Source organism: Phodopus roborovskii, unplaced genomic scaffold (assembly GCF_943737965.1).
Source record: "Phodopus roborovskii unplaced genomic scaffold, PHOROB, whole genome shotgun sequence".
Taxonomy (NCBI): Eukaryota; Metazoa; Chordata; class Mammalia; order Rodentia; family Cricetidae; genus Phodopus; species Phodopus roborovskii.
Window position 1 is genome coordinate 5,112,310 of NW_026125489.1, and position 25,310 is coordinate 5,137,619.

At 39.0% G+C, this 25,310-nt stretch overlaps 1 protein-coding gene across 3 annotated transcripts in view; it reads left to right on the forward strand.

Moving 5' to 3' along the window:
* The window catches only part of Usp15 (ubiquitin specific peptidase 15), an 81,801-nt gene extending 58,930 nt beyond the window's left edge, over positions 1–22,871 (forward strand). For all 3 annotated transcript variants that reach the window (XM_051176155.1, XM_051176156.1, XM_051176158.1), the window contains 14 exons: positions 8,511–8,684; positions 11,303–11,461; positions 11,545–11,769; positions 13,191–13,274; positions 13,365–13,459; positions 13,556–13,747; positions 14,763–14,878; positions 15,050–15,322; positions 15,693–15,763; positions 16,077–16,192; positions 16,648–16,797; positions 17,494–17,597; positions 19,452–19,540; positions 22,423–22,871. In XM_051176155.1, coding sequence (XP_051032112.1) covers positions 8,511–8,684; positions 11,303–11,461; positions 11,545–11,769; positions 13,191–13,274; positions 13,365–13,459; positions 13,556–13,747; positions 14,763–14,878; positions 15,050–15,322; positions 15,693–15,763; positions 16,077–16,192; positions 16,648–16,797; positions 17,494–17,597; positions 19,452–19,540; positions 22,423–22,599 — 2,025 coding nt within the window. In that variant the 3' untranslated portion in view covers positions 22,600–22,871. The remainder of the gene's footprint in view (positions 1–8,510; positions 8,685–11,302; positions 11,462–11,544; positions 11,770–13,190; positions 13,275–13,364; positions 13,460–13,555; positions 13,748–14,762; positions 14,879–15,049; positions 15,323–15,692; positions 15,764–16,076; positions 16,193–16,647; positions 16,798–17,493; positions 17,598–19,451; positions 19,541–22,422) is intronic.
* The last annotated feature ends 2,439 nt before the right edge of the window (positions 22,872–25,310 follow it).

The window sequence follows — 25,310 nt, forward strand, 5'->3', positions numbered from 1 at the left end:
CGTTATATCCACCCACTAACCCAATTCAAAACCTGAGACTTGCCATCCCAAGTCCTGTTGGCTATCTTACATAGCACATCAGTCATTTCCTCTACGTGTACATTATTTTCAACACTCAGATGCTTTTATGGTTTGAGCCAGCAAAATATATCTAGGTTTATCATGTGCTTAATTTCTTTAGACACCTAAGGATAAAATGTAAACTGTAACCAGCTTATCTGCTCAGGAAGATCAGTCTAAAGGACTTCCAGTGTTTAGAATTTATGGTGTCAGATTTCTTTGTTTATACTGTTAGCACGTAGCCCCTTCCTTCTGTCCCTGTCTACCGAGTGTTCCTCAGTGATCATTGCGAAGACCGTGGCTGTCCTTAATTTTCTTCTATAGATTCAATATTTAGTATCATACCACATAATAATAATGCTAGCACAGTGTTTCTCACAGTTTATGATTTGTCTGTGATGTCACTAAGCTGCTCAATGATGGAAAGGGTTTAGAAATTATAACTGATCAAAATTTTCTGTGTCAATTTGATAGAGTAATTTTATACTAATAATCAGGCTGGTTTTTGTATGGTGCTTTTAATTTTTTATTTTATCTGAAAAAAGTGCTAATCTTTAGCGATTTGGAAGGATTTTTGTTTTGTTTCGTTTTTCATTTGATATCTTCACAAAATTGATTTGGGAAAAACTGCATTAGAAAAAAATGATTTACCAGGTGTCTACATGATCTGTACCTGATTTGCGGTGTTTCTAGAGCTGCCGAAGAACTACACATGAGCAACAAATAGAGCAACAAAGCACAGTGGTTAACTTCTTACAGTCGAAAAGGGAAAGATGCGAACCAGAAATGTAAGCATTATAGCTTATGACCCACAGTTGTAACCAGTGTGACAGCAAATGGATTGCGCTGCCCGTTGGTCACATGACAGGCTGGACCAGCACTGCATTGCGAGGGTTTACAGGGAATCATAGGACTGTAATTCTTCCAGAATACTAGTCCTAGCATTACAGTTCTCTTGAAATATTGCTTAGTTTTTTCTCTTACAAAACAATCTGATGCTCTCTCCGTGACCCGAGCTTCCGTTTCTGTCATTTTGGGCCTGTGGGCCTGAGGCAGTGACTTGACACAGAGAAGCATTTGGTTGCATTGTTTCTCTTAAGGATTTTCCCATCCTGTGCCTTTGAAGGAAAGCTAAAACAGTTAACAAATCACACAATTCTTAATATTCATTGATCTAAAAATGTTTCTATACTGAACATTGTGGACGAAGGAATAAATACTAAAACAATTAAGATAAACCATTATTTTCTTAAATCCCTTTTCTACCTTGCTTACCAAAATAATAATATTGACATTTATCTTATTGTGTCTTAGTTTTAATTCATGGGTTAAAAGTCGTTTCACATTAAAATTAAACTAGGCAGCTATGAAAATAAGTAGAACTTAAACTTTGTTAAAAAATTATTTAAGCCGTATGGTTTTTTCCTTGTTTTTCATAAAATATGTAAACATAAATCACTCATGAATAGCCTGTTGCTAAAAAAAAAATGTTTTTAATTAGCTAATTGCTATGGAAGGCTAGTAGTGTTAAAACATCATTAAAATACTCCATACCGAAAATCTGTGACCTTGTTGGTAGTATAATTTATCAGACTTGTACATGTCATCTCAGCAGGAATCCTCTATGCAGTGAATCATAATAATAGCTTTTTTAAATAGTGACATCCATAGTTAAAGGATGTATTTAATATAATAATCTGTAAGGTAATTACATACTTTATAGTAAGGTAAGGGTATACTTACTGTAATCTTTTTGGTGAATTTAGGACTATCCTTTGTCTTATAGTTGAAAGAGGGGAAAGGAATTAATATTTCTTTGCTACCCAGCAAAGTGTATGTCATCAATTGTCACACTTCCTGAACTTTGGTAATAATTCTTACTGGATTTGATACAACATAAAGCAAGGCCATACAGAAGGAATGACAGTAAGACAGTCAGTGATGTTTAATTCTATGCCTGTCATACGCCTAGGTGTTAACTAACAGTGATAGCATGAGAACAGCACCCTTGCCCAGCCCAGTGTCCCTCCCTTCGAATATGCGTTTGCTTGGGTAGCTGTGGTGGCCAAGCCCCATTTGGGAGGCTGAGGGAGAGGTGTGAAGCCCAGGACAGCCTGCATCACAGCAGAGAGCTGAGAAAGATGGAGCTGGGTTGGGTCAGAGGGCAGAGGAGGGGTTACTTTGTGTGAGATTCCAACGCTTTCAACGGAGGTAGCTCTCACCTTACCGGCTCCTTGAAAGGGGGAAATAAATGAAGAAAAGTGTATTTATTTTTATTTGCCTTAATTCTTTTTTTTTTAAAGCTTGGAAAATAGAAACATAAAGCTAAAGGAGCCATGATTGTATTTACATCACAGTGTTTGTAGAGATCCTTAGAATTCACCTCAAGGGTGTTGAGATCTTACCTTTTTAGAAGAAATTCTAGAAAAATAAAAGTATCTATGATTAAAAGACTCATTTTTAAAATCACCTTGACAAAGCCCTGTGTATAGTATGAATGTTTGCTGTAGCTTCCCAGTACCACTGTTGGCATGAAGAGCTAGAGCTGGTTGTCTGGCTAAGAGTAGACAGCTTCTGTCACACAGTGCCTTTCAGAATGTCTATACTGTTGTCATGAGATAGGACAACAGTTGACATGAAAATCAAGAGTCTTCATTCACCAGACTTCAAATTCAGAAAAAGTTACTCGAGACTATTCTGAAATGATTGTGAACATAGATAACTTTGGGTTTTAGTTTTAAAATCCTAAGAGAATAAGAGCAAGTCCCTTATTGGACTGGATTTTTATTTTCAGTTTAAGGCGTAGCTGTTGTTTAAAAAGTGTGGGTGGCATTCATTTTGATCAGTTCGGCATGAATTACAAATCTCAGGGGCTTTAGGTGATGAAAACTTAAGTGTGTTTTCTTTCCTGTTCTAGTTACCGGTTACTAAAGTAGTGAGCATACATGAGCGCTCGGGAATCTTGGGAATTGGGCTACTGGAGCACCCGAGCAGATCAGAGAGGGAGTTCACACTCAGCTTACAAAAGACAACTTTCTCTTTTTGAAGGGGATTACTTTGACTATTTTCCAGGTACTGGGGAAATTCCAGATTCATTACAAGTTATGGGATGGCTATTAACTATTCATATGTTGATTTCAGACTCAGTTTTGGTTGTATAGTAAGACTCTGAGTTCTTCAGTTTAACCAAAAATAAATAAATGAAATAAAAATTAAAAATAACTATTAGTGTATAGTTAAGACTCAACATGAATTACCTAAGAGCTGTATCAGATTCAGGGGACATCAGTCTCACTGGCCAGAACATACTTAGTGAAAGATTCAGTCTTTTGCTTTCAAAGACTGATGTAAATTATGAAAAGATACGTGTATGTAAAGAAAAATAAGTGTAAGTAACAAAGCATTTCACATAGTGTTCTACTTTTTAGGATGTTGGACTAAGGATACTTAAAACTAGGTTATTTTGTGTGCATAATTCTTTTTAAAATACTGCAGTTTTCTGTATTTCTTTATTATATAGTTGTTGAGGGCTACAATGGATAAAGGTCTATTTACATTAAACTGTATAGCAGAATGCCCAGTGGGTGGGACATTTGAATATTTAGAATTCCTGTAGAATTCTTGCTCAGTTCCTGGCCAAAGTCTTAGAAAATCAGTTTTGGCTCCTCTAGAAGTAGTTTGGTAGATATTGAGGCTTTGAAAGTCACCATGCTCCTTCACTAGGAAGCTTACATAATGCCTCTTCTGGCTTTAAGGGGACTTCTTGAACCTCCAAGTGGGGGTGCATGCCTTTAATCCCAGCACTTGGGAGGTAGAGGCGGGCAGAGGCAGGCCTATCCTGAGTTGGACAGGCAAGGTTATACACAGAGATACCCTGACTCCAAACTTCAGGACTTTTGAATGTTTCTAACCTTTGGATACTAAGTACTATAACCAGGTGCAAATTAAGTGTCCTTCCGAGTCCCTTCCTCTCCTGATATTCTGAGTCTCCTTCAGGACTATTTCTGGTCACTACTTGATAAGCTGTCATTCAGTTAACCCCTCTCTGGGCTGCTTAGCCGGCACTGCCTAGGTCCTGAGGTCAGTGTGACTATCCTTGACTCTAACTGAAAGTACAAAGGTAGCTAAGAGGAGGGAATATTAATGCCCCCTGATAGAATAAGAAGGTACAACAATCAATGCATGTCAGAGAAAGAACGGTCCACGGAGTACTTGGAAAAGTTCACACCGTACATTAAACTAAGGTGTGTCTGTGTGTGTGTGTGTGTGTATAGACTCCTAGTTTAAATTCTGTAGTAATAATTCACAATTTCCAGTATAAAATATGCAAGCACACGTAGCCGCATTGCGAAACAGATAGTGCGCAGTCAGTCCTCACTAAGTCCCTTGCTTGTTTATATACATATCATACTTACTTTCGGGAATTTTGTATTAATGTGTTTTGATCGTGTTCATTTCACTCCTCCTACTCTTTTCCCGGATCCATCTAACTTTGTGTCATTGGTTTTTTTGTTTTTTTTAAACATCAAATTTGTGTTGTCCTTATATTTCTGGATGCCCTGCCACTGGAATATATGATCAACTCATCAGGGACTACACTCTGAGGAGATTGTGTCTCCCTTTCTTAGCGGTTATCAGTTGTCACACGCTCTTCTGCTAGGGGTAGGACTCAGTGCCCCCTCCCTTCTTCAGGCGGGGATCTGGTATGGCTTCTGCTTGCTTGAGCTTTGTGCATGCTGTCATACCCTAACTGTGGTGTATATCACCTTTCTCCTCAGTCAGTAACTTTATATAGTAGCTCATCCTCAGCCTTGTCTCTCATCATGTCATGAAAGCTCAATTAGTAAATGCAAAAAGATTACCATATATACACCAAATGTGAAACTTGATTACTCATCCTTAAATTTCTATTGTCCTTGCCAATTTTACACACATTAGCTTGCATGGGATCAGTTTTTAAATACTGAAGTATAGAAATATCGAGCCTGGTTGCCAAGTACCTTACCTATTCATTAACTGAAGTTGCTTACTTTCTCCTCTTTTGTGTTAAGAGTTGAAGATGCTATAATCTATCTTGTCTGGCTATTGCTTTATTTTTAATTAATATAGATCGTTTTATATGATAGTAGTTTCATGATGACATTATCAAGTATGGCATTACTTTAATATGATCTTCAAAAGATTTCTCCCCCATTTAAGGAACAAACTCTAAGCCCAATTCTTAATAAAATAGTACATACCTTAATATCTATGTTTTTCCGAGTACTGGGAAAATTAAGAGAGGAAGATCAGAATTCCATATTCAGTTTTGGCTATATACTAGTACCATGTGTGTCTTAATATCCATGTGTGTCTTAATATCCATATATTTTCTATGTTTGGGCCCCATTTTATTATAGATAATTAGTAGATCTAGTTTTCTTGATTTTGATGTTTGACAATTTCAAATGATTGGACTCATTAAATTAACAGAGACCAGTATCATGTCAGAAATGGCCCAAAGTAATACATTTAATAATGCTGTTTATGCATGTGATTTTTCTTATAATGTGCTCATACATGTTTTGGTTTTGCTGGCAACAACCATTTATGATAAGACGTTAGAGTTGTTTTGCTTAATTTTACAGTCAAGGAAGCATTTAGGTTACACGTGATACATTGGACTTTTGGTATTATTCAAATTATCTTTGACTCTAAAAGGGTAATTTCCTACTTTAAATATGGAGAAACATGCATATATGGACATTTTTAAAAAAGAATTGTTGGAGACGAGAGAGATAGCTTAGTGGTTAAGAGCACTGGCTGTTCTTGTAAACTACCTGGGTTCAATTCCCAGCACCCACATGGCAGCTCACAGTCTGTAACTCCAGTTCTAGGGACCCAACACCGTCACCCAGACATACATAAGGCAAAACACCAATGCACATACAATAAAGTAAATGAATTACTTTTGTAAAAAGGAGTTGTCCTTTAGAGCATTAGGTTTGATGGCAGCCAGTCTAGGCATCCAGTTTCAGTCATTGAAGACTTTTCTCATTTTAAGGTAGGCTCGTATGAAAACACTAAATAATATAATAATTGCACATCAAAGAGAAACTGGCATCTTCTCTTCTCCCAAATGATGGTGTTGAACATAGATAGAATGGCACCTTCAACGTGGGGACCTTCATTCTAATTATGTCTTGAAATTTGTACCAAAAGTTACATGATTTAAAAAACATAACTGCTAATGTACCAGTATTTTCAAGATTTGGAGGAAATTCTGATATCACTTAGAATTTAAGCAGTTATGATTTGTATATTAATAAAACGGTTGACTAGCTGGGGAGGGGTCTCTATATTCATGTGCTTTTATAAATTCTTAGAGGAATATAACTTGAAAGTTTGTTAATGCATTATATTGAGCAGAGTAAATGTTTATATATTGGATGTGACATCTCCGTAAGTAGTATTTGTATTTCATCTTAGTGTGGCGATGCGGAAATACAACCAGCTCAAACTGGGAAGTGTCCCAGTGAGAATGGGAGCATGAGCGTCAGAGAGGCTCACCACAAAGGCAGCAGAGGCGCAGATTGATGTAAAGGCACACTGTGTCAGCACGCTGTCCTTGTGCTCTCCTCCGGGTTCCGGGCGCCCCTGAAACCATTAGTTAAAGCGTATGCACTTGTTGTGTATTGACTAGTACCACGGGATATATTCAATGCTGAAGATCACAGATATGAAGGCTGTCATGAAGGTCACAGCCCACGTGACACAGACTAGCAGTGATGTTACAGCATATCACAAAACCCTCACTGTAATGAAAGTGAGCACTAAGCAGAGTCCACTGCTGGTTTCTAATTAAAAGAGAAATGCCATTCAAAAGAAGAAAATGAAACTCAAGTGGAACATATGATTGCTGAAACAAAAGTGCTTGGGGTCAGAAGGAGAATCATTTCCCATAATTGCCTTCTACATCACAAACTCTCTTAATTTCTTGTATTTCTCTCTTAATACAAAGACTTTATATATATATAATATATATATACATATATTATACACACACACACGTCCATACACATGTATACATACATCCTGGAAGCAAATGTGAAGGACTGTGAAGACCTGCAGGGCCCAGCCTGAGTCAAACAGTAATTCCTAGACCCTAGTGCCATGGTCCTGTAGTCCTAGCTGCTCTAGATAAAGACAAATAATGAGTTCGAGGAGCCTGTTTGTGATACAGAATGAGTTCAAGGCCTGGGCAACTTAAGATCTTGTCTCAGAATCAGAAGCACTGTGAGCAGGGGAAGAAGCTCAGCCGTAGCATGCATGCTTGTTCTCTTGTTCTCAAGCACCTCAGGTGGCCTCAGGAAGCGGGAAGCATGACCACAAACCCCAGGTTTCCAAGTTCTTCTTGGGGGTTGGGGCTAGACTGCCAATTTAGACTACATTCAGATTTTTATAGACACTATGCTTACTTAGGAAACGTAAGTGAATATACTTGAGGCAAAAAAAAAAAAAAAAAAAAACAGTATCATAATTTATGTGAAAGAACTAAGTAAAAGAATATCCTTATGTTGGTATTTTGACCAGACTACATAATATGCTCATAATTTATCTGTATGAACCCAGCAAGTTGAACCGTTCATAGCTACAAAGCCTATTTAACTTAATGCAATTTAGTTGCACACCAGCTCTCCAAAACTTTGACTTCCATGAATATTAATTGAGACTAAACAAAATGGAATTTTTAAATGTTACACACAAGCAACTGATTTCTTATCTAGCACTTGTCACTTCACTCCAAGACAGATACATTCTTGCATAAAAAGATAATATGGCTATTTATATGACTTTAGGTGATAATATGTGAATGTAACACATTGCATATTTGAAACATTCATTAATAAAGTAGCATGGCTCCTACTGAGGAGGATTATATACATCATCAATTTAAAGTTATTCCGTCATTGGCCGGGTGTTGGTAGTGCATGCCTTTAGTCCCAGCACTTGGGAGGCAGAGGCAGGCGGAATTTTTAATTGAGTCCATGGATACCACGAACCATGTGTACCTCTTTTAAGGGTTTTTTGGGGTTTTTTTGTTTGTTTGTTTGTTTTGTTTTGTTTTGTTTTGTTTTCTTGCACACTATCGCAGTTTTTACTGACTCAGGCTAATTTGGAGGTGCCTGGGGTGATTCCTACCAATCCAGTAAAAGGAAAGACAACTCTGAGCTTCTCTAGTTAACAAGTAGTTTGCTGTGGTTAAAATTAATGGAGATTTTGCAGCAACACATATTAGTATTTTAATTATAAGTAACTGAAAGTTCGTGAAATGAATGAGTGTCCCATTTGAGTGACAATTAGTACAAGAAACCATTTTTATGTTTCTGTGTATGTTACAGTAAATTGATTTGTTTCATTTATGTATCCATGTTGTTACTTTTACTTTAAAATGTATTTTGTTCTTGCAGTGTTTGAGCAACACACCTCCACTTACTGAATATTTCCTCAATGATAAGTACCAAGAAGAGCTGAACTTTGACAATCCCTTAGGAATGCGAGGTGAAATCGCTAAATCATATGCTGAACTGATTAAGCAGATGTGGTCTGGGAAGTTCAGCTATGTCACTCCTAGAGCATTTAAGGTGAGTGTGGTAAGCTTATTCTCAGCAAGTGTGCTCTTGTCCAGAGAATCCAAAAAGTCCTCAGGCGAAAGGGATGAGGTCCCATTACAGTGTTATGGTGTCTCCCCATCCCCAAAGACAATTTGTCCCATCCATGTGCTAGAGAACTTCAGGGCATTGGGCAGGGTGGGTGCGTAGGGCTCTTTGTTTGGTTCTTGTTTTCTTGATGTCTGGAGATGGGCTGGAGAGGGATGGCTCAGAGGTGAAGAGCACGTCTACCTGTCCAGAGGACCTGAGTGGCCAGCACCAACATCAGGCGGCTCAGAGATGCCTCCGTGACTCAAGCTGGAGAGGGTCTGACGCCCTCTTATGACCTCCACCAGCATCTGCACTCATGCGCAAGCTCACACATGTGTACACATAATTAAAACCAAATCTTTATGAATCAGGCTACCAATAAAGAGAATAAATAATAAGGGGAACAAAACAAGAAGACACTAATGTGGTTTAGAATGTCTCTGGGAACCCTATATGAAAATTTTAATGCTGCTAAATCTAAGTAATGACAATCCTTATTGTCATTGTAGAGTGTAAAAAAACAAAACAAACAAGCCAGAATGAAGCTAATGTGTGTACCCTCCATAGTTCTTACCCTAGGATGTTTCTATACGTAAGGTAGTTACTCCTTAGCTATTACACTAAGTTATTGTAAGCCATGGCCTCTACAAGTAAGTGTTTTCCTAGAGTATCTACTAGAAAATATCTTTTTAATTATATACCAGTTCTTTAAAAAAGAGTCAGAGCTAGAAATGGCTATGCAGTTAGGAGCACGGGCTGACCTTTCAGGGATCACATGGTAGCTACCACCATCTGTAACACCATTCCCGGGGGGGGGGGGGGGGGGGGGGGGGGGTGGTCTGACGCCCTCTTCTGGTTTCCATGGGCACTGCATGCAAAGACAATGCAGGCTAAACACCCATATATAAAGAGTATGAAAAATTAAAATATGTGATTAAAAAATAAGTGAGTGTGCATGCAACAGTAAATAAATGTAATCAAGAACAAATCCAAGTAAGAAAAAGGAAGCAGTCCATAAGTGAAACTAGCCTGCATTTACCCCTTCACACTCTAAGCCCTGGGCAGACCTGTCCAGACAACCCAACCCTCAAGTTTCGTTCGGCTACATTAATCATCAGACCTTTTCCATTCATTCTGTGATTCAGATCATATGTCTTTTAAATCTTATTTTAAAATTCTAGTGCTGTAAAGAGTAAGGAAAATTGTAATGAACTATAATGTGCCTTTTGGCCATCAGATTTTTCCTCTTTTTTACAATGTCCAAATGAGAGGTTTTTAGTTTTTCTTAGCAACTCAGTAAAATGCTATTGGCTTTTAAAGTCTCCAGTGTTTTACAATGTCTTATATAAATTTTACTGTATTTGATCCTCAAGCCAGGGTTTTCTGAAACTTAGGAAGTTATTTCAAAGTTACATTTCTCTCTCTCTCTCTCTCCCTCTCTCCCACTCTCTCTCTCTCCCCGTGTGTGTGTGTGTGTGTGTGTGTGTGTGTGTGTGTGTGTGTGTGTGTGTGTGTGTTACATATTATTATAGCTGGGCTAAAATCCTGCCCCCGTTGTCAGTATAGGAAAACCTATAGCTAAATAATGCCAAAAGTATTTAGGTACATAGTGAAATGCCGATTAGTAATGTCGGTCTAAGGCCAAGAAATGATTACTTTACATATGCTTGTATATTTTTTTTTTCATTTTATTTTATTTTGCAATGGGTTCTTGCTATATCGTTAGGCTAGTCCCAAGTTTCTGGACTCCCAGCATTCCTGTTTTAGCTTCCTGAGACCACAGGCTTGTTGCTGTGCCCAGCTCTGTTTTTAGAGAGTTCATGTATTGTCTTTTTTGTTCCAGATAAAGATTTATCACATCTTTGCTGGAATGCAAAATAAGCAAACTATATATATATATCACATTTCTGTTTGTTCCTATTCTGTATGAGTAGTCGGTTTTAATTCTTGACAAAACTTATTTTCCATAATGTTGGCACAAATTAAATATCCAGAACCACTCCTAGGGAGAATGAAAGGTTTGGTTCCACCGAGGTTTTGGTCACATTTCACTAACTAACCAATGCGTTCTCTGTTTCATATGTCTGTCTGTTTGAAAAGTCCCATTTGATATGGTTCACACATTAATGCTGATCTCACAACCAACAGTATAACTCATTGCCTAACAAAATTTATCTAATTGTGTTTTCCCCATAAAGTACACTAATACTTCCTGTGTTTATGAACTCTGGCCAGCACCTTAGCACTCTCCTTGGGAAATGTTTTATATAGTAAGTAGCCTACCAGGAAAGCAAAAAGTATAATGAAGAAAACATAACTCTGAAACTAAAGAACAAAATTACAAAGTGATGCTGAAACTAAGAGGCAGTGTATCTTTTTTCCCCAGTGGGGGGTGTGAATCAGGTAACAGCTTTTTTACTAGAACGCATTGTCAGATGATTAAACCTGTCACAGATTTGACTTCAGGCATATTTCTCCTGTGTAGACTCATGAATATTGAGAACAACTGTGCTTTTTGAGGCATCCTGTCCATCTGATTTTGTGGTTTGTCTGTCTTACAGACACAGGTAGGACGCTTTGCACCACAGTTCTCTGGATATCAGCAGCAAGACTGCCAAGAACTTTTAGCTTTCCTATTGGATGGATTACATGAGGACTTGAATAGAATTAGAAAAAAACCATATATACAGTTAAAAGATGCTGATGGCAGGCCAGATAAAGTAAGTGAACTTCATACTGTTGTTGCCATCATTGTTACAGTTTGCTCAGACCGCTTAGTGACTTGTGTTCGTTTTCCTTGTAGGTGGTTGCTGAAGAAGCCTGGGAAAACCATTTGAAAAGAAACGATTCTATCATAGTAGACATATTCCATGGCCTTTTCAAATCTACTCTAGTGTGTCCTGAGTGTGCGAAAATCTCAGTGACCTTTGACCCTTTTTGTTACTTGACGCTTCCATTGCCCATGAAAAAAGAACGAAGCTTGGAAGTTTATTTAGTTAGGATGGATCCACTTACTAAACCTATGCAAGTAAGTTATAACCTTTTTCTTTGTACTTGTTATTTTTACTTAATTAGTGACTTCTCCAGCACACTTAGGTAATAAAGTTTATTGTGTGATAGATTTCATAAGCTAAATTACATGTTTTTTTAGAATTATGGAAAGTTGAAGGATGTCATAGAAAAATGAATTTCTCTCATGAAAGACAACCAAGATGTTTGTTTTATAATTTAAACTGTTTGAGTTTTAAAGTGAGCATCTCTAGGAGGTGGGGGGTTGTTACAGGAAGCCGTAAAGGGTTATTTTGGTTTAAGGATTTGGTTTTCCTTGTGGGTGAATTTTTAAGACTTGTACATATGTTAATACTTATACAAAGTTTAGGTAAATGAAAATGGGATAATTGCTGAGTGTCAAAAAAAAAGAAGCAGGCAGAAAATAGCATTCAGAGCTTGGGTGTTAGGGTCAGGTGTGCATGGGAAGAAAGATCTCAGAGACAGGGACAACACAGCCAGAGTTTCCTACTCAAAGTAGTTTCAGTTTTCTAGGTGAAGTGTTCTCCAAGTACTGAGAGGAGAAACAAAGTAGAACACTAAAGAATGGTGAAGATTTCAAATAGTTGCTGTAGGCTGAACAATTCAGTGGTTTGTTCCCGGCAGCGGTGAAGAGTGTTGACCTGGACTCTAACTTGTAGCGCAGCAGCACTAAAGTTGGGAAGTTTTCTAGCATATGCAGACAGCTGTGAGAAAGGTACATCTTTTAGTGCCGTGAAGAAATACCGTGTCCATTGTCATTGTGGTGGGAAGCATGGCCACATGCAGGCAGATGTGCTGGAGAGTCCTACATCCAGGTCTGCAGGCAGCAGGCAGAGAGGGAGGCTGGGACTGGCTTGGGCTTTTGAGCCCTCAAAGCCCAGCCCCGGGGATACACCTACTCCAACAAAGCCATAACTCGTAATCCTTTCAAATGACACCAGTCTGATGGCTAGACATTCAGACATATGAGTCTATGAAGACCATTCTTAATTCAGACCACCGCAGTGCCGCAAAAATAGAACTGAGAGGCAAAGACACCAAGGGTTTTGTAGCAGGGTGGTTGAAGAAGTAAGGAAGGGTCTACGTGAATGGTCATCGTGATAGTATAGAGAAAACCATCCTAAAGAACCAAGAAGAGGGGAGAAGTAACCTGTTAGAGTGCAAGGCTCCAGAAGTGAAGCAGATCTCTGTGACGACAGGGTCAGGCAGTGGGCTACAGGCAGGTCTTTGAACCAGTGAACCAAGGTGCAGAGTGCTGCTAGAAAGTCGCCATGATGGGTATTGTCACCCAAGAGCTTACAAGATTAAAGAAGTGCTCCAAGACTCTTGACTATGTGGGAGCAATCACAGGCCCAGGCTCACCTAGTCAATGCTTGTCTAATATCACTCATTACAAATTTATTTTTGCTTGTTTTTTAGTACAAAGTTATTGTGCCCAAAATTGGAAACATACTAGACCTTTGTGCAGCCTTGTCTGCTTTGTCAGGAGTGCCTGCAGATAAGGTGAGATGCTTCTGAGATTGAAGTACAAACATTGGTGTTTAGTTTCTCAGTATTGTAAAGCCAGCTTAATAGGCATTTGTTTTCTTCTAGATGATAGTCACTGACATATACAATCATAGATTTCACAGGATATTTGCTATGGATGAAAACCTCAGTAGTATAATGGAGCGGGATGACATTTATGTGTAAGTATAATATCCATTTACAGTCTGTTGTTGAGATAAAAATAGTTAAAGAACCAGCATAAAACTTAGCGTGTACGGTCATTCCCACCCTCGTAGGTTTGAAATTAACATCAACAGGACAGAAGATACAGAACATGTGGTTATTCCTGTTTGCCTAAGAGAAAAATTCAGACACTCAAGTTATACCCACCATACTGGCTCTTCACTGTTTGGTCAGCCTTTCCTTATGGCTGTGCCACGAAACAATAGTGAAGATAAACTCTATAATCTCCTACTCTTGAGGATGTGGTAAGTGCCAGATACGCTTGGCTGTGCCCACCACTCTTTGCTTTTTGGCGGGGGGGGGGGGGTCCGAGACAGGGTTTCTCTGTGGCTTTGGAGCCTGTCCTGGAACTTACTCTTGTGGACTAGACTGTCCTGGAACTCCAAAGATTCGCCTGCCTCTGCTGGGTCTAAAGGCATGCGCCGCTGCCACCACCACCTGGCTTTTTTTGTGTGTGTGTGTGTGTGTGTGTGTGTGTGTGTGTGTAAATAAGGTAATGGCCAATAGCATTGGAGACCTCTTTTATCCTTTACAGCTGACATACTTTATATTTTTTATATGCCAAATCATTATAATTTCATGATCCATGTATAAAGATCCTACTATACAAATATAAGTGTTTCTAGAAATAATAGATGTCATCTGAGGACCATTTATAAAATTCTTACTTTTAAGTTGAGAAATGTTCTCCTGTGCTATACTTTTAACATACACAACATGGGAAAGCCAGAACTGAGTAAGTGATGCAGAGGTAAGAACGCTTGCCGCCGTGGCCAGCCTCCCGGATTCAATCCCTGGGACCCACCAGGTAGAAGGAGAGAACCCGTGGCTACAAGTGTGTCCTCTGGTTTTACCTTCACACGCGTGATGTACATGCACTTACATAAACAAAATTAATTAAAAAGAACATACAGCCAGGTGTGGTAGCACAAGCCCTTAATTCCAGAACTGAGGAGGCAGAGACAGGAGAGTCAGTCAGTTCAATGCCAGCCTGGTCTACATAGAGAGTTCAAGCCAACAGCAGATGCACGGTGAGAGCCTGTCTCAAAACAAGAAAAAGCAAAACTCTAGAAGTGTAAGGGGGAAAAAACTAGAAGTAAATAATCACGTTTTTATATTAAAAAGCAACCCAGATATAAATTATTAGCCAGCTTTACTATGTGGGTGTTAGGTCTTGAGTTTGAGTTAAACTTGTTTGTTTTATTAAGTAAAATGGAAAATGAATTTGACAAGCTTGTTGGTGACCTGATTTTACTGCAGCCGGTATGTCAAGATGTCTACTGAAACCGAGGAAATTGATGGGCCCCTGCGTTGCTGTGAGGACCAGAATATCAATGGGAATGGCCCCAACGGCATTCATGAAGAAGGCTCGCCAAGTAAGGCTTTCTTCCTGTGTTCTGGACACTCCTGCCCTAGACAATATTGCCCCAAAGAAAGGCTGAGATGTGTATTCCGTAACTAACACACACGGGTAGATGTGGAAAGCGATCCTTATACTTTTGAAAGTTAATATAGGGTTAATTTATAGATCTCTATTAAATACTAAGGTGAAATGGAAACAGATGAACCAGATGATGAATCCAGCCAGGATCAAGAACTCCCTTCAGAGAATGAGAACAGCCAATCTGAGGATTCTGTTGGAGGAGATAATGATTCTGAAAATGGATTGTGTACTGAAGAGACTTGCAAAGGTCAACTCACGGGGCACAGAAAGCGACTCTTTACATTCCAGTTCATCAATTTAGGCAATACTGATATCAACTACATCAAAGATGACACCAGGCATATAAGATTTGATGATAGGCAGCTTCGGCTAGATGGTAAGTGTCTGTGAGAAGTGGCTTGAGCAGTCAACTTGAGCAGAAAAAGTTTTTTTTAGATGAAGGCCATGAAATTTAGACCTGTCATGTAGAAAGAAATGATTCCTTTAAGGAATAAAGCCTCCTTGTCTTCATATAGCAGGTGATTTTTTTGGGGGGGGGTCTTATTTTTTTTAACTCTTCTTTCAGTGACTTGACTTGGAAATAGCTGTTAGTGTTTGTGCTGGTCACGTAGTATAAGTAGAAAATACTGTTTTAAAGAGTTTTAAAAAGTTTGTTTTCTCTGGTATATATGTTGGCATTAAGTTATGTTTATTTTAACACTAACGCTTATGACATTTCTAATGAAAAATACTTTTTTCCACCTTAGAAAGGTCTTTTCTGGCTTTGGACTGGGACCCCGATTTGAAAAAGAGATACTTCGATGAGAATGCTGCTGAGGTGAGTGCCCAAGCCACGGCTTCTCGGCCCTTCCTTACTTTCTCGATGCCTCTTCGAGAGCCGGTCAGACTCTCCCCTCCCCTTGCTCCTGTGAATCTGTTGATTTTTAGCAGGGGGAGGAACAGATGATGAACTTTTGACTTTGTGAGGTAGAGAGTTGGTTTTGAGCACGCTTTCTGTGTGTTTGTTCAGTCCCAGAGGTCCAAGCACAAGAAACGAGACGCAGCCCAGCTGAGGCTTTGAAGACTGAGTGTTCAGTGTACTCAGTAAGGTGTGTCACCAAGATGAGCTTTGTTTCATTTGCTCTCTCTAGGATTTTGAAAAACATGAAAGCGTGGAATATAAACCACCAAAAAAACCCTTTGTGAAATTGAAAGACTGCATTGAGCTTTTTACAACAAAAGAGAAACTCGGTGCTGAAGACCCCTGGTAAGAAAAGACATTAGATAGAGTTATGTCTAGTTCCTTTTCTTTAAAGGGTTATTCTGGTCATGTTGGCAGAGTCCTCACTAAGCTCCCCTGATATTTTAGTCAGATCTTCATATGCTACATTCTACTCTAAAGGGGGTGCTGACATCTTTTTTAAGTATTACAGTGGTAATCTTTACTCTCATGCCTGTCTTTTCTAATAGCCAGGTTCATAATTTCTTGAAATACTTTTTGTATATCTGTAATGGTTAAGTTTATCTGAAAAAAAATGAATGAGATAAGAATAATGAGGGATAGCTGTCATGTTCGCAAGTGTGCAGTGATTATCTTCTGATAACGTGTACAACTTGCAAATTTTTAACTTACTGACTTTTGATTTGTAGTGTCCATTAATGCAGATCGTCTGTTCGAGCCTCTGCTGAGCTTTGTGGTTCTCTTCTTTGTCTTTTCTGCAGGTACTGTCCAAATTGTAAAGAGCATCAGCAAGCCACGAAGAAATTAGATTTGTGGTCCCTTCCTCCAGTCCTTGTGGTGCATCTCAAGCGATTTTCTTACAGTCGATACATGAGAGACAAGCTAGATACCTTAGTTGATTTTCCCATCAAGTAAGTTGAAACTGTATTCAGTAAGCGTTGAACCTTTTCTTTTCAGATTGATAGTTTTCCTATTTCGCCTTAGTAAACATCAGGTATAATTGGATCAGTTTAACCCTGGATGTTTTTAGTATTTCTAATACTTCATTGGGATTAATATTTCACGATTTTGTTGTAACTGTGTGTTACTTGGAAACAGGCGCCTCCACAGTCCATGGGTCTCTGGTTGTGACTAGTTGTAACTGGAAATAGTCTCCCTCTGCAGTGGAAGAGGATTCCTTGATGAGGGTTCGGGTGTGCAGTTAGAGAAGTTAGAGGCTGCACTTGTTTAGGAAAGGGCGATAGTAAGTTCTCCAAGTTTCTAATGCCTGGATGTTCATAAGGAAGTTGCTTCTCACTTTTCTTTTTAATTTTTTTCCTGGCACACTGTGCAGTTAAATGTGGTAGCATGAAAACGTTAATCAGAGTAGCATTCTGTGTCAAATTATCAACCCTTACACAGAATTTCCCAGACACTCAAATCTCAGGGTACATGCACAATTTGGTAAGTTATCTCTAAGGTAACGTCTTGTATGAGGTGTGTGTGTGCGTTACTGTATTAATGAGTGTGTGTGCGTGCATACATATATGAGAGTCAGTATGAGCAGAAGGCACTAGAATGTATTACTTTTAAAGAAAGCAAAACTTACCTGGTTTCCTTTTCAACAGTGACTTGGATATGTCAGAATTCCTAATTAATCCAAACGCAGGCCCTTGCCGCTATAATTTGATTGCTGTCTCCAACCACTATGGAGGGATGGGAGGTGGACATTGTAAGTTGACAGTTTACCTTTTAACCTTTTTCTAACCTGTAGACTTTTCTGTGAATAGTTAATAACTTTTAAAGTAAATAAAACGTCAGATGTAGCTTGCATATTATCATTGTTTAGTGATTTTAGCGAATCAGCTGTATAATTTTAAAACCCAGTTCTAGAGGAATTAGTTAATCCTCTCCTCAGGTTGTCTGTTCAGGTGCTTTCCCTCCCCTTCATCCTAGGCGCTCCTAACATGTCTGGTACTCTCTTCTTTTAAACTATGCAGACCTGCTAACTTAAGCAACAGGGACTAACTAATGATCTCAGTGACTTCCTCCTGAGACTTTAGACTCAGTTCATGTCTATTTAATCTGTTGCTTTTACCACTGACGATTTACACTGATTACATCGTATTTTTCCACTGAAAATTATACTTAACTTTCTGCTACTCTGAGAATGTCATTGTTTATGGTCTGTTACCTAAGGTTTCCTCTGAGAGACCCAAAAGTGACATTCTTGACAAAATTGAGTGTGCCAGTTTGTAGTTCAGGCTGAGTGTAACAGTTTATGCAATCCATCTGGTAAATTTTTATTCCTGTGATGTGTTTTGTTTTTTTTTTTTGTCATTTTTTTTTTATTAAGAGTTGATTTCATTGTTAATTATTTCACTCATAAAGAGTCTTATGATTTCACTTGCTGAAATCATCAGAACAGTATGGGGAGTAACTATCCAACAAGGATACTACAATCCATCTGTCAAGTGATGGGCTTTACCCCATAGCATTTTCTGTTTGTGTCATTATTAGACTACAGCTGGCTTTTTCTTACACATCTGTTTTTCTGCTTCTCTGAATGTACTTCCTTTTCACCCAGATTCCAGTTTACTTGGGACCGTTTATAGTTACTCTTAAGCTACAAAAGTTGGTTTTTAATTCTCTTCTCGCCATTACTTTTTAATAACCCTCCCTCCTCAGAAGTCTACCTTCCCCGTTTTTTCAGACTTTTATTAATGTTTTATTTACTCAATCAGGTAGGTTACGTATCTTCTTTAGGACTGAGGGTGTCCCTTCTGTAAGTGCATTGTCTGTACTGCACTTCTCTCGAGTTCAGATAGCAAACCCACCCTAACCAACAGGCTTCCCCACCAAGTTCACGCATATGTGAGAAAGCAAACGGAACAAAAGGCACAGGGCCCCGGAAGGAGTGAGGAAAAGCGGGGGGGGGGGGGGGGGGGGGCACAGAGGAAGCTGTTCCAGCCGCGCTGTCCCTCAGCTCTGCATTAAAGCTGGGGGTGAACCAGTGTGTGTGCATAAAATTTTAGTTTGTAAAACTACACATTAGGTACAGTTGTCAGGAAAGAAGACATCATAGGAAATTTAAATAAATAGTACAGATTCTAGATGTAGGAGTCAGAAACTGCTGGATTCAAGTCCCAGCTCTGCTGCAAGGTGCTGCCTTAACAAGGATTCTTCTCCACGCCTTGGGTTTCTGTCTTTACAGTGAGAAGAGTAACGAAATGTTCAATGTGGGTACAGTGGGTAGCACTGCATCTGGTCGCGTGGTCACTACATAAATGGTCATTATTATTGTCACTAGTGTTTTCTCTGTGAATTAAAATAATGATAGAAATAGTATTCCCCTTGAAAAAAGACACAAGTTTCAACTTAGAAAAAAGTATTTCTTAGGCATTTAAGTTGCTAGCAATTACTCTAAAAGCCTTTGTCAAATCAAGTGAATGTGTACTGGGCTGGATATAGATGATTATCATGTCGTTTAGTAGGTGTTTCTTATGTCAGTGATTATAGAGTTTAGAGGATTCCCCCAAAAGCCGTAGATACTTCAGTCAGACAAGTAATTAATCTTTTTCATTAGATACTGCTTTTGCAAAAAACAAAGATGACGGGAAATGGTACTATTTTGATGACAGTAGTGTCTCCGCTGCATCTGAAGACCAAATTGTGGTGAGTATATCTTCAGCTTCTGAGGTCGTGGGTCAGCTTCTTACAGGGTAATGTGAATTTAACACAAGGGAAGACTGGTTCAGGACGTGTGTTCGTACAGCAGGGCCTTTGGAGGGCCAGGTGTGGTGGCGCGCTCCTTTTGAGAGCATCTGGTTTATGAGGAATTCCGGGACAGCCACACAGAGAATGGGTTTCTGGAGAACAGAAAAGAAAGAAAACAGAAAAGAAAGGGCTTTGGAGCGACTGTACACTACTGGTGTTTGCTCTATTTCACAGCACGGTTTTATTTGCAAATGTCGATTGCTAGAAGGAAACTAAGTGTGCTGTAAAAAGGACACTAAGTCTTTCCATAGAGACCTTGTTTTTCTCTGTTTTACTTACTAGTTACAGTATTATAAAGAGTAAGGAATTTAACAGGGCTGAAGCGTTAGCTCAGAAGTTGAGAGCCCAGCAGTGGCCCACAACCATCCGTCCGTAGCCCTAGTTCCAGGGGATCTGCACCATCGCGTGGTCACCATAGCATCAGACCTGCTCATGCTACACAGACATACATGCGGACAAAACACAGAACATTTTTAAAGGTTACTTATTTTTAGCTTGTGCTATTTCCTGTGTAGGTCTCATTTAGTCAGCGTGTGTGTGTGTCAGGGACAATAGAGAGAGAATTCAGTTCTAAACAGCTGTGTGTATCTTTCTGTCTGTTTCCCTTTACCACCCAGGATACAGAAAGGTGAACAATCACAACATGGCAGTTACATTAATTGTGTTTCTAAGAAACATAGGAAGGGGAAATAGCAGGGTACATGGAAAACCTGTCGTGAAGCATGCATTAGACACATCGCCGGTGTGGCGTTTCCAGGGAACAAAATTATTTGGCATGACTAAAAGGGAAAGTTTGTGTAGGATTTGGGGCAAGAAATTAGACAAAGTCAAATTGGTGCTCAGGTTGTGGGACAGTTGTACGCCTTTGATCCCAGCACTCGAGAGGCAGAGGCAGGCAGATCTGTGAGTTCAAGGCCTGACATTTTCTGTTGATTCCTTTTCCACTCCTTTGTCCCTTGTACGCTCACCTGCCGACAGCCTCCTGCCCACCTACGAGTCACACGCGTTTCCTCGCATCCCTTTCATCAGAGCCTCTCGTGCCTTTCTCATGGTTTGCTGTATGGTTTCATTGCCTGTTCCCACTCTCACACTCACTTATGAGCGTACACACACACACACACACATACATGTGTACATAAAATATTAAATACATGGATGCATACATAAACATTAAAAAGTTTGGATCTGCTTATGAGAACACATGATCTGTCTTTTTGAGTCTTCATCCCATTTAATGTAATACTTTCTAGTTCGTTTATTTTCCTGAAAATGTATTGCTTCAGTTTTTGACTGCCGAATAAAATCCCATTGTGTATACACACCTCAGATTCACCGTCCAGTCTTACGTTAATAAACCCATCGGCTGGTTCTGGTTTCACTCTTGCTGTGAATGTAGCAGTGTTACACCTGCGTGTAATAGGATGTATGGCCCCTTGCCGAGATTCCCAACAGTGCTGTAACTGCCTGGCTCTCAGGGTAATCCTCGTTTGTTCCATAAGGGCTGTGCTGGTTTACACTACCAGCAGCAGTCGATGGAGGCCCACTTTTCCTCCATCCTCAAAAGCACTGGTCCTTTGTTTCTTGATCTTTGCCATGCTGACTGCAGTGAACTGGACACTCCAAAGTTGCATTTCCTTGTAGCTAAGTATGGTTAATAATTTTGAACTATTTATTAGCAATTTGATGTTTGTGAGAAAATGGGATTTCTGTCTTTTTTAGTCTAAGAACTGTTTATTTTATTGGTTCATTTATTGTTTGGCATTTTTTATTTGGGGGTGTTTAATTAATAAAAGAGCCACAAAGATGGCTCAGTGGTTAAGAGCACTGGAAACTCTTCCAGTGGGTCCTGGGTTCAATTCCCAGCACCCACACATGCATGGCAGGCAGCTCCCAACTGTCTGTAACTCCAGTTCCGGGCAATCCAGTGCCATCTTGTGACTTCTCCAGGAATTGGACTTCTAAGTGATACTCAGCCATACATGCAGACTAAACACTAACACAAATAAATTTTTTTAAATAAATTTTAAAATATACACTTATAATTGATGGGAAATATTCTTTTTTAAATAATATTTTTCAAGCCAGAGTGGTGGCACGCACCTTTAGTCCCAGCACTCAGGAGGCAGAGGCAGGAGGATCTCAGAGTTCAGGGCCAGCCTGGTCTACAGAGCGAGTTCCAGGACAGCCAGGGCAACACGAGGAAAACCTGTCTTGAGAAAAATTTTTTTAAAAAGGAGTTCATGTGTCGGTTGTACCAAGAATAGGTTTCTTTTTGACATCTCTGTGTGTGTGAGAGTGGTGTGCTTTAGTCAGGTCCACTCGTTTGCTTGTCATTTTCCAGTCTTCCCTCTTCTCTTCCTCAGTCACCCTCTGTCTTGCACCTTCATGTCTTTAAAAAATCTCCCCTAAACCCTGCAGAAGGTGGTCAACATTTCTAACCTCAGGGAAATGTTGTTACTACAGTATACAGTAGGGGGCGTTGCACGGAGACACTCACCTTGAACTTAAAAGACAGAAAACCCAAATTGTGTTTTAGATAACAGTAAGTTAATTTGTGTTTTGACTGTATGTATTTCTTAGCCCAAATTATGTAGAATGAAAATACTTACTTTTAAATATAGAAATAATTATATTTAGCTAACTTTATAAGCTTCCATTTGGTCATGTGTAGTCTTCTATGATTTATTTTTTTGTCATTAAAAATGGTTATTAGCTACAGATCCATACTGTGCCAAGTATGATCCTTGTGTGTTGACATCCTGTGCTTGTTTGATTGACAGTCCAAAGCAGCGTACGTACTCTTCTACCAGAGACAGGACACTTTCAGTGGGACTGGCTTCTTCCCTCTTGACCGAGACACTAAAGGTGCTTCAGCTGCCACAGGCGTCCCCCTGGAAAGTGATGAAGACAGCAATGACAATGACCTAGAAAACGAAAACTGTATGCACACTAATTAGTGAGAGTCCAAGAAGCCATAAAGAGAGACTTCCCTGCTGGTGTGCTGGTGGTGTCTATGGGAATGGAGTGGCCCACCACATTAAAACACAAGTCTGAGATGAGGCGTTTCAGATAACCGAATGTAAATCCTTTATCAGATTTTAACTTGTGCAGTACTTGAAGTGAAACACAATGAAAACTTTAACAGAAATTGTCTCTGAATACATTTACAGTCTTGTATTTACGAGCTAAATATATATAGGAAATCACAAATAAATCCCTTTTAAGTTTGCTGCTGTTTTGACGAATTATGTTTTCTTTAATTATTTTGGATGTGACTTAATTGATGACAGATGTTAAATTTGTGGATGTTGGTCATTAATTTTGCTCTAATAATACTGCAAGAAAACTATGGCTGAACTTAGTTCTTGGGTATCTAGTTCATGTGTGTTAGGCTGCTGTCCGCACCCACTCCGGTACTTCATGGTGATATCGGTGTGGCGCAAATACTGCAGTGTGTCCTTGGAATGACAGATTTTCAAATCTGTCCCTGGTAGTCAGTGTGGGTCTGTTTAAAAAAAAAACAAAACAAAACAAAACAAAAACAAAAAATCGATCATACATGAGAAACAATCTCGGCAGAGTTTCCTTTTGTTGTATCATTCAATTACATTTACCTCACTTATATTTGGAATGGGTTCTAGATTTCACATTTCATCAAAAGTCATTTTTCAGCTACATGTAAGTATTTTTCACTAAGATTGGAATCTGTTCTTTAACAATTCAAATTTGTTTTGGTTTAAAATGTTTATCTTTAATCCACTGTTGGTCGAAAATTAAATTTTATTCTCTACCCTGTTTTTAGTAATTTGGCAACTTTTTAGCTCTCCCAATTTCTGTAATGTAAGGACAGGCTGAATAGTATTCTGTATCTGTAGTAATAATTGCATCACACTTAGGTGAGAGAATTTTTTTTTTCATGTACTAGCCTTTAACTCATTGATAACATGGCTATAGAGGTAGGTCTGTTAACTTTCTCTGTGTGTTCCTGATGGAATCACCATAGCCTTACAGCTTTTCTCAGAAGGTGACTTGTATAAGAGAGGCGGCATTTGCATGTTCCCAGAGTCAGACCTGTGGGGCATATTAGGCGGACAAACCTGGGTTTCATTTTAGTTCCTCACATTCAAGGGTCCAGGGTGCCAAATATATGTGTGAACATGTGAGACATTTTCATTTGCTGCTTTCTTTCCCTATGATCCAGTTGAAAGAATGTACCATTGATTGGCATACAATACTGCCTTTAATAGGAGACTAAATGCTGGGGCACATTTCACATATGACTACCTGGGAAATCGCTTTGTGTCCCACTGTTATTAAAGCAAAAAGTAAAATGTTCTTCACTTGAACTAATCAAATACAATAGATTATAAATTGTGTATTGTAAATAAAAGTTCACTCTGTGAGTGCACATTTTGGTAAATTATTTATTTATGTTAGCATTTTAAAAGAAAAAGAAAAAAAATGGATTTGACCAGGACAAGTAAGGTATGTTGATCATGGCTTTGCTTTATATCTTGATATTAAAGCTGGTTTTTTTATCCTGGTCTTTTAAAAGCTGCCTTGGGTGGTTTTTTGTTTTGTTTTTGTTTTTATTTGCTTTCTTTTATTTTTTTTTTCTTTTTTCCTTTTTTTTTTTTTTTTTTATGTAAACTAACCTCCTGCATGACAGAGGTTAATATTTTGTCAGCACTTGGGTTCACTTGAGTTTACATTTGAAATGTGCATGTTTATTTATACAGATTTCAATAAAGCTATTGAAGGCCTTATTTAGTCTTTTATTTCTTACTCTGGAACCGTTAAAGTCAATCCCCTGTTTTCTGTATAGATGCCTTTACAGTACATGATGGTTAGTACAAGATACGGACGGAGTCAAGCCCTGTGGAGGATGTTTTAGACTTGGGTTCCTTTGTCTGTGTTTTAACATATGTTCTCTAAGCAGACTACAGCAACCCTCTGCCTGCCTTTTGAGCGTGTATTCATTCTGCCCTTGATCCATCTGTCTGTCCTTCCTTCCTTCCTTCCTTCTTGTAAGTTTTGGAAGTCAATGTTAACTTGATGTAGACCTAGCTAGTCTCTCTCCTGATTCTCCAAAGAGACTGTTTGTTTGCTTGCTTGGTAATTCATTTATTTTTTTGAGTGGGTCTCAGGCTGGCCTTCATCTCTCCAAGTCTTTGATCTCCCTGCCTGGGCCACTCAAATGCTAGGGTCACCGGTGAACACCACCGTGCCCTAAGCCTGCCTTTGATTTCTTTCCTACTGAAAAGAAAATTTTACATCAAGAATGCTGTCAATGCCATTGAATCCGTCAAATGACAGCTTCATTCATCCACAAAAATAAAAAATAATTAAAAGGAGATATCCATATGGTAATACAGGGTAGTAGGAATATATTTAGATTAGAATTCTACTTCTAACTTTGCCTGTTAGAAATCGTATGACTCTGAACTTAACACTTGTACTCTGTTCTTCACACCTATAAAGTAATGATGACAATAATAGCCGATGTGCATTGAGGGGCTTCCTCTAAACCAGTCACTGCATTAAAGCGTCTATGTTCATTATCCCATTTCACCCCACAAAGGCTGTGGTAGGAACGGTCGGCATCCTCACCTCCCATATGAATGTTGTGAAGTCCCCACAGTCACTGGCAAAGCCAGTATCCAGCCTC